The sequence below is a fragment of the Phocoena sinus genome, chromosome 1 (genome assembly GCF_008692025.1).
Source record: "Phocoena sinus isolate mPhoSin1 chromosome 1, mPhoSin1.pri, whole genome shotgun sequence".
Classification (NCBI taxonomy): domain Eukaryota; kingdom Metazoa; phylum Chordata; class Mammalia; order Artiodactyla; family Phocoenidae; genus Phocoena; species Phocoena sinus.
In genome coordinates, this window is record NC_045763.1 from 128493291 (window position 1) to 128508038 (window position 14748).

Below are 14748 nucleotides of genomic sequence, written 5' to 3' on the forward strand. Positions count from 1 at the left end.
CGACGCAAGCCTGGGACCGGGACAGCCCAGCTCCCGCCCTGCCTCCGGCCCGCCCCGCCCCGGCTCACGTAAATAAAAGCGCGGCGCCTGCGACGAAGCCGCCGGCGTGAGGCGAGCGCGTTGCAGCCAATGACGTGCCAGGATGAAAATCACTGACCAATGAGCTGCTGAGATGGTGTGGACAGCCAACCAATCGCGAAGCCTCGCACCCGGATATAATTGCCGGTTCTGAAACCGAGCTCTGAAAAAGTGTGAGGGCCTCCCCGCACGGGTCTGGGGCTTTGGGATGGAACAGGGGGTGAGCGTTTACTAGGTTCAGTGCCTTACGTGTGCGGTGGGCGTGTAAGGATCATCTCTTTGGGTTTTGGGTGAGGGACAAGTCAATGTGGCTGTTTGTCCTAGGAAAGAATTCCCGCTGCGGTGTTCCAGAACCAGCGCGTGGGGAAACCCCTCGGATGGTACCGCACAGGGAGTAGGAGAGTCTTGAAGACGCAGCTCGAGCAGTGGGAATATGAATCTCTTACCTAAAAGCCCTAAGGAGTTTGGCTCCATTGACTATTGGGAGAAGTTCTTCCAGCAGCGGGGAAGGAAAGCTTTCGAGTGGTATGGAACCTACCTGGAACTGTGCGGGTTGCTGCACAAATATATCAAGCCCAGGGAAAAGGTAAGCGCGGCCTGGCAGCCCTGTGTGTGCCCTGGAAGGTAGGAACTGATAACAGAAATCCTGCACTTGGTAGACGGTGCCAGGCGTGGGGGGGCCCTAAACAGGCCCATATTTTCAGGATTCCATGCAACATTCTAGCTAAAAGGTAATTACAAAGTATCCTTTTAAAGGTTTTCAGATAACAGAGCTTCCACCCCCAGATCATTTCTTGAATTAATAACCACTGGAAGAATGAGTGAGGTTATTAAGAATAACCTGACTTCTTTAGTAGTGCAACCTAGACATCTCCTTCTAGTGAGGAAAGTGTGCTTTTCTGTCACTGTGCATCCCCCTGGAGCTGGCAGCACCCGTGGCTTTACTGATAAATGAATCTGTTATCAAATAGTTGTTGTGGGCCCACTGACTTTCAGGCACTGTGTTCAGCCCTTAAGCCACACAAGCATTAACATATAAATCCTGGGCACTTTTCCAGAAGTGAAAAGTGCCAAGTACAGTAATAGGAGGTTTGATAGAGGTGGAAGTAGGGAAGGAAGGAGGGTAAAAAACGAAGATTTTAGGAGGAAGCTTTAAGAGTCAAACCTTATGCTGTGTGTGTGTGTGTGTGTGTGTGTGTGTGTGTGTGTGTGTGTGTGTTTGCTCAGTCATTGAGTTCTCATAATAAACCTTGAGGTGAGTGGTAATACACGAATTCTACAGATGAGGAAACTGAGGCTCTGAGAGCCAGTTTCTTGCCCAAGATCATACATGTAGTAAGTGGTCGTGTGGGGATTTAAACTTAGATCCACCTAGCTCCAAAGCTTATGCACTTGTCATTGTACGATGCTTTTCCAGAGATGGTGATATCAGGGCAGAATTTTGAAGGATCAATGGGAGATTCCTCCACAGAGAGGGAGGCAGCAACCTGTGTTTTAAGTTTGGCTTCAGAAAACAGCAGAATATCGTGAGTTGGAGCCAAAGGCATGAGTGGAATAGGATTATGCCAGACCTAGGTTTTCAACAGTAAAACAAATAGGAGATTTCAGTTATAACTACTGTATTTGGATTCTGTGACTTCCTATCAATTCTTGAATGATAAATTCTTGATTAAGAGAAAAGAACAACCATGATTAGTTTGTTCCTGCAGTTGATTAATAAAAGCTTGATTCAGAGAAATGAACAACCCCGGTTAGTTTGTTTCTGCATAACTTGCATTGTTGTAGTGGAATGTGGTTTGTTACTAGTGAGTTCTTCTAATCAGTGGTGTTTCAAGATGGAGCCTAGAATCCACTTTGTAATGGTGCTCTCTCATGGCATAGCATCTTCGTCCTCTGAAAACATACAGCAGCCAGGGTGAGACTTGATTCCTTGAAGTGTCTGAAGCTCATTCCTTTGCCTTGATCACCTCCATCTTGTTTTCTTTCACCCTAGGTGCTGGTGATTGGGTGTGGTAACTCAGAGCTAAGCGAGCAGCTGTATGACGTGGGCTATCAGGATATAGTGAACATTGACATCAGTGAGGTTGTCATCAAGCAAATGAAGGAACGCAATGCCAGCCGACGGCCCCAGATGAGCTTCTTGAAGATGGACATGACACAGATGGAGTTTCCCGATGCCTCATTCCAGGTGGTGTTGGACAAGGGCACCCTGGACGCTGTCCTGACAGATGAGGAGGAGAAGACCCTGCAGCAGGTGGACAGGATGCTGGCTGAGGTTGGCCGTGTCCTGCAGGTGGGCGGTCGCTACCTCTGCATCTCCCTGGCTCAGGCTCACGTCCTGAAGAAAGCAGTGGGTCACTTCTCTCGGGAGGGGTGGATGGTGAGGGTGCACCAGGTGGCCAACAGCCAAGACCAGCTGTTGGAAGCAGAGCCTCGGTTCTCCTTGCCTGTCTTTGCCTTCATCATGACCAAGTTCAGGCCGGTCCCTGGCTCTGCCCTTCAGATCTTTGAGCTGTGTGCTCAGGAGCAGGGCAAGCCTGTGCGGCTGGAGAGTGCCGAGCGGCTGGCTGAGGCGGTGCGGGAGCGGCAGCAGTATGCCTGGCTGTGCAGCCAGCTGTACCGCAAGGCCGGGCTGGGGAGTGTGTCTCTGGACTTGTGCAGTGGGGACACGGGGGAGCCACGCTACACCCTCCACGTGGTGGACAGCCCCACTGTGAAACCATCGCGGGACAGTCATTTTGCCATTTTCATCAGTGAGTTGGGATTGCTCCCTCTCTTCCCTGGAGGGGGCTGGCTTGCAGGGGCTGGGGCTGGGGCTTTGGCGGATGGGTATGCCTTGGCTGGTTTTATCTTGCAGGGGGCGGTGCTTGAAGAGGTTAGACTGGCCAAGGCATGAGGAAGGGGGAGCTGCCTGCTTGGATTTGAGGTTTATTTCTTCTCATCTTCCATTGCAAAGGCTTGAAGTAATATAGATACATTTAGGCAGGTCACGCATTTGTAGAGATGTTAGTCACTTTGTAACAAGGAGTAGTGGAAGCAACCGGGAGTCCCAGCCTTGTAGCCTGTAAGCTGTGTGACCTGGTGAAGTTTCTGTGCGTCTCTGCTGAATTCAGAGGCGGTACAGAGTAGTAACTAAAAAAGTGAGCTCTGGAACCAGACTATTTAGTTTCCAGTCCTGGCTCAGTCGCTTCCTGGTGGTATTGGACAAGTTAGTGTTCTTTCTGTGCCTCTGTTTCTTCATCTAGAAAGTGAGATCTTAGCTGTGTAATTGTGAGAAGTGTAAAAGCTCTTTGAATGGTGCCTGGCACATGATAAGTTTTACAGATGTTAGTGTTATTATTGAAAGGGGTAAATGATACCAGATTCACCTTAGTAATGATCAGAAGAGGTAGTATGAGGAAATGCTTTCAAAAGTAGAATATTCTAGACAAACGTGAGGTGGTGATACATCATGCTGGTAATTTGTTCCCTGACATCGAATCCATTTTTCCAAGTATTGCCTTATCCTAACTGTGCTCCTGTTAGAACTAATAGCACAGAGGATACGAGCATGGGGTCTGGGGCTGGACTGCCTGGGGTTGAGCCCTAGCTTCACCAGTTACGAGCTGTGTGAACTTGGGCAAATAATGTAACTTCTGTGTCTTAATTTCCTCATTTATAAAATGGGAATAATAATAATACTCCCTGCATCTTGGGCTGTTGTGAGGATTTGATTAGTTTCTGTTTGTGAACTGCTTGTAATAATGCCTGGCATTAAGAAGTGTTAGCATTATTGCTATTTTTCTTGCACTAGGTACTTGCCTCCCTCCCCTTACATACACGCTCACACTTTTCCACGCTGGGTCCTGCCATGGGTCTGATGGCAGCTTTGCTGTGGACATTGTTGACTGGGGATTGATAGCCCCTCAGTAGGTCACAGTTGGAAGGGTTGCTGGGCTTGGGTAGGGGCTGGCTCTCTGCCACGTGGGGCATATTGGTTGTGGGCTTGAACTTTTCCCAGGACTCCCTGTCAACAAATGCCTCTTTCTAGTCCCCCAGGGTCGGGAGACCGAGTGGCTCTTTGGCATGGAGGAGGGCCGGAAGCAGCTGGCAGCCAGTGCGGGCTTCAGGAGGCTGATCACAGTGGCCCTTCACCGAGGTCAGCAGTACGAAGGCATGGACAGCATCCAGGCCGAGCTGTCGGCCAGAGTCATGGAGCTGGCCCCGGCCGGGATGCCCGCCCAGCAGCAGGTAACAAAGCTTTGGTAGCAGCTTTCAGGGTCTCTGGAGAAGTCATATTAGTAGCCAGGAAGGCAGAGGGTATCTTGGCAGAAGCTAGGACTAGGGTCTGTGACCCTAGTCTGTTCCTGGAGGGCATGTCAGCAGCTGAGAGCTAAGTGAGCAGAAGTTTTGTCCCAGGCAGTGAGTAGAAGGTGAGCGGTTGCCCTTATTGAGAACCCCAGTAGCATCTGTGCCTGTGGGGCCACTCGGATGGCATGAAGGAAGTGCTCTCCACCTTGCAGGCTCCAGCTCTGTACACTGCAGCTTACTCAGGCTGTATTTCTCCTAACTCACTTTGCACAGGATTTCCTTGGCCATTTTGCCTCTTAGAACCATCATTATATCAGGTGGAATGGGAAAGGGCCAAAACAGCTCAGCTTAATTTTCAGGATATTAACATTGCTGGCCTGATGTTCCACTGGGAAGGAAACTGAAGGTTTTTGCCAAAATGGTGATATGGTATTATCAGTTGATGCCATCTGTCTTGTACTATCCTGCTCACAAGACAGGGTAATTGATAGGTGACTTTACTGCAAGGGCTTTATAGAAAGGAGTTTATCCTTCTTGATAGGTGGGAAAGACAAGGTACCTGGAAGCTTGATGCTGTAGTAACAGAACTGAAAAGAAGAACCCAGGCTCCTGGGTTCCCAGCCTGTGGTTCTGCCCACTAGGCTGGCTTGTGCTTACAGATGAATATGTATTTGATGCTTTCTGGAAGACTTTGAGGTTGGTGTCCCATTAGAGAGACCCAGATCCTGTGGGGAGGCTCGTTTGTGACTTTCTCTCAATAGTGCCTACATCTCCGCAAAGTCAGGAGTCCCTCATGATTATTAAATACTCTTGTAAGTCTTTAAAAAGAAATAAATGTGAAGGTTGGGAAGGGAGTGGAAAAGTTTAGGGGAAAATGTATTTTTTCCTCCTAATTTTTTCTTCTGTTTAGAAGAATGCAGAAAAAAGTTGAGAATAACTGGGGGAAGGGAGACACTTTGCCAAATTTGGAGTGGTTACTTTCCCCATGGATTTTGATATCTTTATCCCTATTCAGATTCCTTCTCTCATGATTCTAGTCCCTTCATGAGGCTTCCTTCTAGCTTTCATTGTCTTGGACTGTTGAAAGTCCTTTTAAGGATTACTGTTGAGAAACTCATATTTTTCTTGTGGAGAACCAACTGCATTTCACGAATGGTTTGGGGAATCTTTAGTTGTTCAGTTGGTTTTCAAAAAGGTCAGTTAAACCTTTTGAGATCTAGTCAAATGCCCCAGAAGAATACTTTAACAAAATGGCAAATCTTCAGAGTTGTTGCTGCTCAGAACCTTGGTGTGGGGATTTTTCACATACGCACAAAGGGAAGGGATTATAATTTCTCGTATTTCTCAGTTGAGCTGGTGTTTTCACCACATCTCTGCTCTTCCTTCAGGTACCCTTCCTGTCTGTTGGTGGGGACATCGGGGTCCGGACTGTTCAGCACCAAGACTGCAGCCCTTTGAGTGGCGACTACGTCATCGAGGATGTGCAGGGGGATGACAAGCGCTACTTTCGGCGGCTGATCTTCCTCAGCAACAGGAACGTGGTGCAGTCAGAAGCCAGGCTGCTGAAGGATGTGTCTCACAGAGGTGAGGCATCGTGGGCACAGTGGTGGGGCCCACGTGGACGTGGTATGGACAATTTGGGGTGGTCAGAAAGACCTGGGAGCTTGGCGGAGCTGTAGGACAGACCCGGATACCTGTGACCAGAGGCACACGGCTCTGTGGGTTGTCCTCTTATCATCTGGGCTCTTAGGGTGTGAGTGGCGATGAACAGAAGGGAGGTCGATGTTCTGTTCTTGAGCAAAGCCTGACTCTGCAGTGATAAGGAGCCGGGGTGGTGGTTTACCAGACAAATGTGATAATCACTTTAATGCCTGTAGTTCAAAGACCACGTGTTTTACAAGTTGCTCCATATACGTCTGTACATTAATTCAGTAGGCCTGCCCTCCTCCATGGGGCCACCTCCTAGCACCTGTTTTAGAGGGTTGTACAGTTGGTGGGTGCCCTAGAGGTCAGCTAGTCTGGTAGAACTTTCTACAGTGAAGGAAATGTTAATACCCAGTTAGCTGCCCAGGGTGGCAGCCATGAACCATGTGTGGTACTGAGCACTAGGAACATGGCCGGTGTGACTAAGGAACTGAATCTTTAATCTTTTTTAATTCTGATGAACTTACATTTAAATTTAAATGGCCACAAGTGGCGCGTGGCTACAGGCGTCAACAGGGTAGATCTCTACCATGTTCTCTCTCTTTTTAAAATTAATTAATTAATTTATTATTTTTGGCTGTGTTGGGTCTTCGTTGCTGTGCGTGGGCTTTCTCTAGCTGTGGTGAGCGGGGGCTACTCTTCGTTGTGGTGCTTGGGCTTCTCATTGCGGTGGCCTCTCTTGTTGCAGAAAACGGGCTTTAGGCGCGCGGGCTCTAGAGTGCAAGGCTCAGTAGCTGTGGCACACAGGCTTAGTTGCTCCGTGGCATGTGGGATCTTCCCGGACCAGGGATCAAACCCATGCCCCCTGCATTGGCAGGCAGATTCTTAACCACTGCACCACCAGGGAAGCCCCCCACCATGTTCTCTTTTAAGTGGTCTCCCAGGTGCTGCTCAGAAACACCCACTAATGGGGAGAGCAATCGTTTGTTTATTTTCTTGGGGCATTATATGTTTGTATTATAAAAGTAATACTTACTCATTGTAATCAGTCACAGATCACATGTATAGAGTAGGAAAATATTCCTCCCTACCGCTTCTCCAGTATAACTTCCCTTTAGAGGCACAGAGAGTCAGGCTTGGAATCTGAAATTGGCTCTCCTGACTGCCGGTCGTTCCCTTTGCCTGATGATGCTGTCCTGTCGGCAAGGCCATCTGGAAGGAGGGTGAAAAGAGAGAAAATTCACAACCTCATGAGGTCATGGGTTTGCCCACAGCTCAGGATCAGGTTATTCTCAGCAGGATGGTCTCCTCTTGAGGGGTGTCCCCTGGTCATGTGCACCCATATTTGTTGGGTTCCTGTGCTGTCATTGGGTCACTTGGGCTGCAGGTTGGTTCAGTTTCTTCTCACTGAGAGCTCAGTAAAAGTGCTTCAAAGAACATTTTGCCCTCCAATTTGGGTTTTGGTTTTTTTCCCCACTGTTATCAAGCCTTCTTAGTATCACTTAATTCTTAGGGGAATGATTTCCCGCATGGAAGTATTGGTGAGCAAGAAGAAGAATGTGTTAAAAAGCAATTTAACATCTCTGAAAAGCATACTGCCACTTACATTACAGTGCCCAATGGTGCAGCTGGTCCCTAGGAAAACCCCAGAGCCATCTGTTCACTCTATCCTGGAGCAGTTGAGGGAGTAGGTAGAGGGAGAGTAGAGGGTCCTTTTGTACGATTCCCCCGCTTCTGTGAACATTTGTGATGTCCTTGTCCAATGGGGTGGTATGAATTACTGTCTGTGTGATGTAGTAGAAAGGTGATAGCTGCTGCAGGCAGGTAGTCCCAGGTTCAAATCCTGGCTGCATTGCCTACTGATTTGGGCCTGATTAATAACTCTTCAGATCTTCAGTTTTTCCATCTGCCAAGAATTAGAATAAGAGCATTGATATAGGGTTGTTTCAAAGCTACAAGAGTAAAAGTCCTAGTATGGTAATTGGCATAGAGGAGGTAGTTGGAAACTAAGTCCTTTTTCCCCTAAAAGAACTGATGAATAAACTTCTCACCTGTTAGTGGCTTTATATTTCCCAGAGGAGAGGTACTAGTACTCCTTACTTGAGTTCTCCCAATGTTCTGAGTTTTGGGGTGTTTCTTTGACACTTACCTTTTCTGACTCTCTGGTGTATGTTAAATATTTAACAACCGTCTCTTTGGGGAAAAAAGCCATGATATGCACTGTTTGCCAATTTCTGTGGCATAAAAATGGCCACCATGGCCAGATTTCAAGGCACCAACATGTCAACCAGTTCACAAAATTCCTGCATATTTCACAGTTGGGTTCTCGAGTCTCATCAAACCAGTTGCAGCTTACTGCTGCTGGTGTGCCTTACTTTCCAAGGAGTAGTGTACCACGCATATGACTTCATTCATCTCCGTCTGTGATCTAGCCCAGAAGAAACGGAAAAAGGACAGGAAGAAGCAGCGGCCTGCTGATACTCCAGAGGACCTCCCTGCAGCTCCGGGGCAGTCCATTGATAAGAGTTACCTGTGCTGTGAACACCATAAAGCCATGATTGCCGGCCTTGCCCTGCTGAGAAACCCGGAGCTGCTCCTAGGTGAGGGGGTCGCCACTGCCTTCCACAGGAGGGGACATGTTAGATTACAGAGGTAATCAGTGTCAGCTGCCTTGCAGTTTAAGAACCATGATTATAGACCAACAGATGCACATACGGTCATGTCTTTCTTATTCCCAACCATCTTCTACATTCATGAACATCCAAATAACTTTTCCTTCAAACTCAAATTGTTTGAAACAGCTACATGTGCTGATACCTAAATTTTTTTCCTCTATTCATTTATTTTAAAAATCAGTGTAAATAAACTATACTCAGTTTAAAAAGTTAATGTATAAAATACATTCAATGAGATCTGTAAAGTATACAGATCTTAAGTTGTTCAGCTTGATGAGTTTTTGCACATGCATTTACCCATGTAACCAGATGGAATATTTAAAAATCACATCTCCGGAGCAATATACCTGTGCACTTTAGGAGAATTTCTGGCTTTTCAGTGATGCATTATTTGAGCACTAGATGTAATTCTATCTTGAATTTCTACTTAAAAAAAAAAACAACATAGTATAGATAGTACAGTCATAGCCTTATCACTAATAATAGGTTTGGATCTGACCACAGTAGCAAAAATGTTCGTGATTCTGTCTACTCTTGTAACTGTCTTCACCCAAAGTCCCCAAGTATGTCTTACTGGAACACGCTGTACATTTGATCTATCTTGGTGTTGATGTATATCCCTAGAGTCTCAGGTCTTCCATTTAATCCTCAGGGTCTGTCTCCTTTTGGTGATTCTTTCTTTTTTCTTACCTTCCTTTCATCCCCTGTGGTTGCTGTGGTTTTTCTGTGCTTGTGTGTAGGATTTGGGCCTTTGTTTTCCTGTGGTTTCTGGAACTTGGGTGGATTGCCCTCACTTGGTGGCTGTGTCTGAGAAGGCAGTGTGGCCTTTGAGTTGAAAGCTGAGCAGAGGGCATCACATTTACACTCCCTGTGATCATAAACAAGATGTTGGTCATTGTCCCTCCCGTTTCCTAGAGGGGTTTAATAATGCTTATGGTGGGGGTTATTGCTATAATGTCAGCTGAGTGCTTTGTGCTCTTTAAGGGGCCAAAATAATAATACACTGGTTCATCTTCTGGATCTAGTAAAGGAAGGATTGTGAGGCCAGGGTTGAGTTTTCAGATGTTAAATTGACTCCCGAGTTTCTAGAAAGAGACAAGGGAGGCCAGGTCTCTAAATCTTGTTTCCCCTGGGCAGCACCAACAATCTGACTCCCTCTTTCGCCTTCCCCAAGTGTGGTACAAAACTTTACAGTGAGCAGGTAGTAAAACAATGCTTTTATTCTTTATTACAGAGACCCCACTGGGATTGTTGGTGGTAGGCCTGGGTGGGGGCAGCCTCCCCCTTTTTGTCCACGATCATTTCCCAAAGTCCTGCATCGATGCTGTGGAGATCGACCCCTCCATGTTGCAAGTGGCCACTCAGTGGTTTGGCTTCTCCCAGAGTGACCGTATGAAGGTCCACATCGCAGATGGCCTGGACTATATTACCAGCCTGGCAGAAGAAGAAGGTACTGCTATTGGAGAATTTGGAGGGGTGTTGAGGGAGGATTGATCCAAGGTTGTCAGGCCTGCAAGGGCCTCTAGAACTCATCTCTGAGAGGGCAGCATCCACATCATCCCAGTTCGTTTGTCCATTCATTTGTTGACAGTTATTCAGTAAATACAGAGTGTCAACCACATGCTCAGTACTCTTAGGGGTTGGGCTATGGCAACAAGCAAAACAGACCGTTTCCTGCCCTAATGACGCTAACAAACGAGTGGGCTTCCCTTCTGAATCTCTTCTGACCCTGTAACCTTGCCACTTTCTCATCACCCCAAGAAACCCAGAATCTGTATCTGAGTGAGGAAAAGGGGACGAAACGTTGGGGGGGGGGGTGTTGGGAAGTTGTTTGGTAAATCTTTCAGCTAGAGGTGAAGCCAGAAACAGAGCAAAACAGCATTCACGTAGACGAGTGGTTCTAAACCTCAGGGACAATGTCCGCAGGCACTTTTTTGTTGTAACCATTAGGTACGGGTGTTTCTGGCATCTAGTGGGCAGAGACCAAGGGTGCTGCTCAACATCCTACAATGCATAGCACAGCCACTGATGATAAAGAATTATCTAGCCCAAATGTCAATAGTGCTGAGGTTAAACTATGATGCAGGTGTTAGTGGGAATTCCAGTAGCCTTGCTGCTACTGGAATTAAGGCTCCATTTTGCTATAATAATTTGTATCCCAGACTTGGACAAAAGGCATATTAATGTTTTACAATAGCTCCCCTGATCCTTCTGTAGCTTAATATGTAGGCTTCTGATGACTGATGCTTTGAAGAACATGAGCCCCTCAGGGAGAATTCAGTTAGGTTGGTTCAGTCCTACGTGAACCTGGGGAGCCCAGGCCACACACCCTTCCAGGTCTGCTCATTCTATAGTAGATGCTCTGGTTCTCGCTGGGTTAGAGTATCTTCCAGGAAGGGTGTGGCAAAACGGGTTGCCTGGGATAAGTGTTTTGGTGCTGGGATGGACAGATGCTGTCTTATGTAATAGCAAACTGAACTTAACTCTATCAGAGTTTCACAGGTTCACTCTCTGAGGCTGGGACCAGTCTTGGGGCCCAGGGCTGATACATGTGAAGCACATAAAACAGTGCCAGGCACATGGTAGGTACTCAATCCATGATGTGCTGCTGTTGTTATTACCTCTAAGTCAGTTTTGAACAGCCCTGGCCTTCGTCTTAACAACAACCTTTCGGATTGTTGGAGGGTTCAGTGCCACAAATGTGGGCCTTGGTTGTCCTTGGACTTTGATGAGCCAACATGTTCTGCTCTTGAAGAAACCAAAATCAGATCTGTGCTGTGAACAGTGATGGACATGCTGTAGTCCTAAGTAAATACGTATTTATTGAATAATCATTAGCACTGTCTCGAAGTTTGCCCAAAACACATCATTAGTATCACAGGCCTACCCCTTGTAAAAACTAACATTATAGTAAGGAGTGGATCAGATTCATGGTCAGTTCTTTCTCACTCATTGAGCAAAATCAGTTCTTTCTTGAGCCAGTAATTGTTCAAGCAGCTAGAAAAGATATGCTAACTTTAATTGAGAACACTTTCTCCTAGGAGGCAACATATGCTGTTTCCAGAGTTAAGTTAAAGTTACCATTTGCAGGGTCAGCCCTTAAAGGCAGAGGCAGCTGCTTTGTCTAGATCAATGGTTCTCAACTCTGACTATATTTCGAATCACCTGGGGAGCTTAAGAAAAGTACCCGGAGGCTTCCCATCTCCCCTCCCATCTGTTCCTTACCACCCCAGGGTTTTAACTCTGTTGATTAGGAGTGGAGCCCAGATTCTCTGAATCTTTAGAATTTTCCCATTTGACTCTAATGGTCTGTCAGGATTGAAAATCATTGGTATAGATGGACTCTTAACCAAGCAGTACTCCTGCTGGAGTGGACCCCAGTAATGTGTGTCTGTGGAAAGGGCTTTAAAATGTGGAGGAAGAAGGTGAGATGAAGGCTCCATCTTAGACGTGGAGTACTCACGGCAGAACGCTGATGACGTGCTCCTCTGGACTGTGACATTAGTGCCCTTATAAGCAAACCACATCCTCCATGCCATCCTTCTGACTTAGCCACCTGTGTCCACCACAGGTCACGGAGGAGATGTGGTGGAGGAATGTAAATGGTGTTATTTTATCCAGCAGAGACAAAGACTCGTTTGCTTCTCTTTCCCAGCACGACGTCACTACGATGTCATAATGTTTGATGTGGACAGTAAGGACCCAACCCTGGGAATGAGTTGTCCACCCCCAGCGTTTGTGGCCCAGCCTTTTCTGCAGAAGGTCAAAAGCATCTTGACTCCTGAAGGTATGAAGAACAGAAGGTTGGGGAGGGAGAAGGGATGGGCCCTTTAAGGAAATTTTTCTTTTTAATGAAAAATGCACGTATCATAAGTGTGTACCTTGATCGGTTTCCCCACATTGAACATATTCATTTACCAGCACCAAACACCAAACATTTCCAGTGCCCCAGAAGTCCACCTCTTACCTCCTTTCAGTAACTTGTCCTCTCAGGGATAACCACTGTCTTCACTTCTATCAGCACAGCTTAGTTGTGCCCATACGGAATGTTCTCTGTTTCTTTCACTCAGCATGATGTTTATGAGATTCGCCCATAGTGTTGTGTTGACACTGGGTGATACACAATTTATTTCTCCATTCTGCTTTTGGCATTTGGGTTGTTTCCTATTTGGGGCTTTTATAAGAAGTGTTGCCATTAACGTTCTAGTAGATGCTTTTTGGTGAAATGTGTGTGCAGGTCTGTTGGACATAGATGTAGGGCTATAATTGTTGGGTCACAGATTATGCATATGTTCAGTTTTTGTAGACGCAGCCACACAGTTACAAAGTAGTCGTAGCAATTCACATCCCCACCAGCATGGGGCGCTAGTGACCATTTGAAGTCTTCCCACATGCCCTGGACTGGGCAGTATGTGATTTCATCTTCAGAGCAGCCTGTTTTCAGATGAGGAAACTGAAGTAGAGACTTGCCAAGGTGACACAAGATAAGAGCTAGGGTTCCAACCCTGATCCTTGTGACTTGAAAGCTGGAGCTCTTAATCCTTATGTTCACTGCCTCCCAGGTATTTTGATTTGGCTAAGGTACTGTGGTGAACAGAGTTGATTTAGAACCCTTAATTGTCACCAGTGAAGGCATGTGATACATATGTCAAGTACATAATCTCTCTGTGGAATTGCTACATTCTTACTTGGGGGTATTAATTACTTCTTTCTCAAAGCAATCCTTTGTGAAACTGAAGCATGGAGAATGGTAACATTTGTTGGCAGCACAAAAGAGCAAGAAATTAGCTTGAAGTTTTCTCATGGTTCACACATACCCCCACGCTTTTCTCTTCCTGCCTTTGTATGCTGTGTGTTCTCTGCAAAGTCACTGCCGCTGTAGGTGTGTTCTTTGGTCCACCAGCCTCCCTGGGGCAGGAATGGCTATATTCCTCAGAGCTGAACCCTGTCTCCAACGTGTCCCCTGAACCAGTCATTCTGACCCTTTCCTCCCCACCCTACAGGTGTCTTTATCCTCAACCTCGTGTGCCGAGACCTAGGGCTAAAGGACTCAGTGCTGGCTGGGCTCAAGGCGGTGTTCCCCCTCCTGTATGTCCGGCGAATTGAGGGTGAAGTAAACGAGATCCTGTTCTGTCAGCCGCACCCTGAGCGGAAACTTGCCACGCCAGAGCTGCTGGAAATGGCCCAGGCCTTGGAGCAAACCCTGAGGAAGCCTGGAAAGGGCTGGGATGACACATACGTCCTGTCAGACATGCTCAAAACTGTGAAGATTGTGTGATTGTCAGGACCAGGCAGTTCCCTCAGCTTCCTGCCAGACTGACCTTGGGCTCCTGGCCTACCAGAGATTGAAGAAATATAATGCACAATACTTTTTAAGCCTTGTATTTTTCTTAGTTTCATACTCACCTGCATGCGACCTCCTGCTTGGTGAGGTTGCCTGAAGATCTGGGAAAATAAAAAAGTCCTTTCCATCCTGTCTTCTTCAGTACTGCTTGGGTTGATTGCCTTCACCTCCTTTACTGTGTCCTTGAGTAGGAGTCCCTGCTGGACCCCCCATCAGGTGTTATGCCTTAACGAGCATGCCCCAAGCTCCTTAGGACCGGAGACAATCAAATGTGATTGCTGGTTTGCTTTGCTTTCTCCTTCTCTTGGTCCTAAAGGAACAATCTCCAGTGAGGTAGCAGAACATTCTGTGCCAAAAGGCTATAAATAGAGTAGGATCATTTAAGAGAACATCTACGCTGTCTCCCTACAGATGGAACAGCTGCTGACACGGTCCCAAGTTTTTTTTTATATAAATTTATTTATTTATTTATTTTTGGCTGTGTTGGGTCTTCCATGCGGCCAGCGGAGGCTACTCTTCGTTGCAGTGTGTGGGCTTCTCATTGCAGTGGCTTCTCCTGTTGCAGAGCACGGGCTCTAGGTGTGCGGGCTTCAGTAATTGTGGCACGTGGGCTCAGTAGTTGTGGCTCACGGGCTCTGGAGCGTAGGCTCAGTAGCTGTGGCACGCAGGCTTAGTTGCTCCGTGGCATGTGGGATTTTTCTGGACCAGGGCTAGAAC

The 14748-nt window shown here is 47.0% G+C and overlaps 1 protein-coding gene across 2 annotated transcripts; it reads left to right on the plus strand.

Moving 5' to 3' along the window:
* The first annotated feature begins 95 nt into the window (after positions 1 to 95).
* EEF1AKNMT (eEF1A lysine and N-terminal methyltransferase) lies at positions 96 to 14172 on the plus strand. Of its 2 annotated transcripts, XM_032650085.1 has the most exons (9): positions 96 to 249; positions 403 to 664; positions 2072 to 2831; positions 4109 to 4308; positions 5757 to 5952; positions 8445 to 8612; positions 9922 to 10137; positions 12343 to 12474; positions 13691 to 14161. In XM_032650085.1, the coding sequence occupies exons 2-9, from the start codon at positions 512 to 514 to the stop codon at positions 13963 to 13965; spliced, it is 2100 nt and encodes a 699-aa protein (XP_032505976.1). In that variant the 5' UTR covers positions 96 to 249; positions 403 to 511; the 3' UTR covers positions 13966 to 14161. The 2 variants fall into 2 exon arrangements, with proteins under 2 accessions (XP_032505976.1, XP_032505969.1); XM_032650078.1 differs by having other exon boundaries at positions 97 to 664; positions 13691 to 14172.
* The last annotated feature ends 576 nt before the right edge of the window (positions 14173 to 14748 follow it).

Excerpts from the sequence above, each read along its gene's own strand:
- EEF1AKNMT (XM_032650085.1), top strand. The coding sequence starts at position 512 with ATGAATCTCTTACCTAAAAGCCCTAAGGAGTTTGGCTCCATTGACTAT. Across the intron at positions 2,832-4,108 it reads TCATTTTGCCATTTTCATCA|TCCCCCAGGGTCGGGAGACC; the intron begins GTGAGTTGGGAT and ends GCCTCTTTCTAG. Across the intron at positions 4,309-5,756 it reads GGATGCCCGCCCAGCAGCAG|GTACCCTTCCTGTCTGTTGG; the intron begins GTAACAAAGCTT and ends CTCTTCCTTCAG.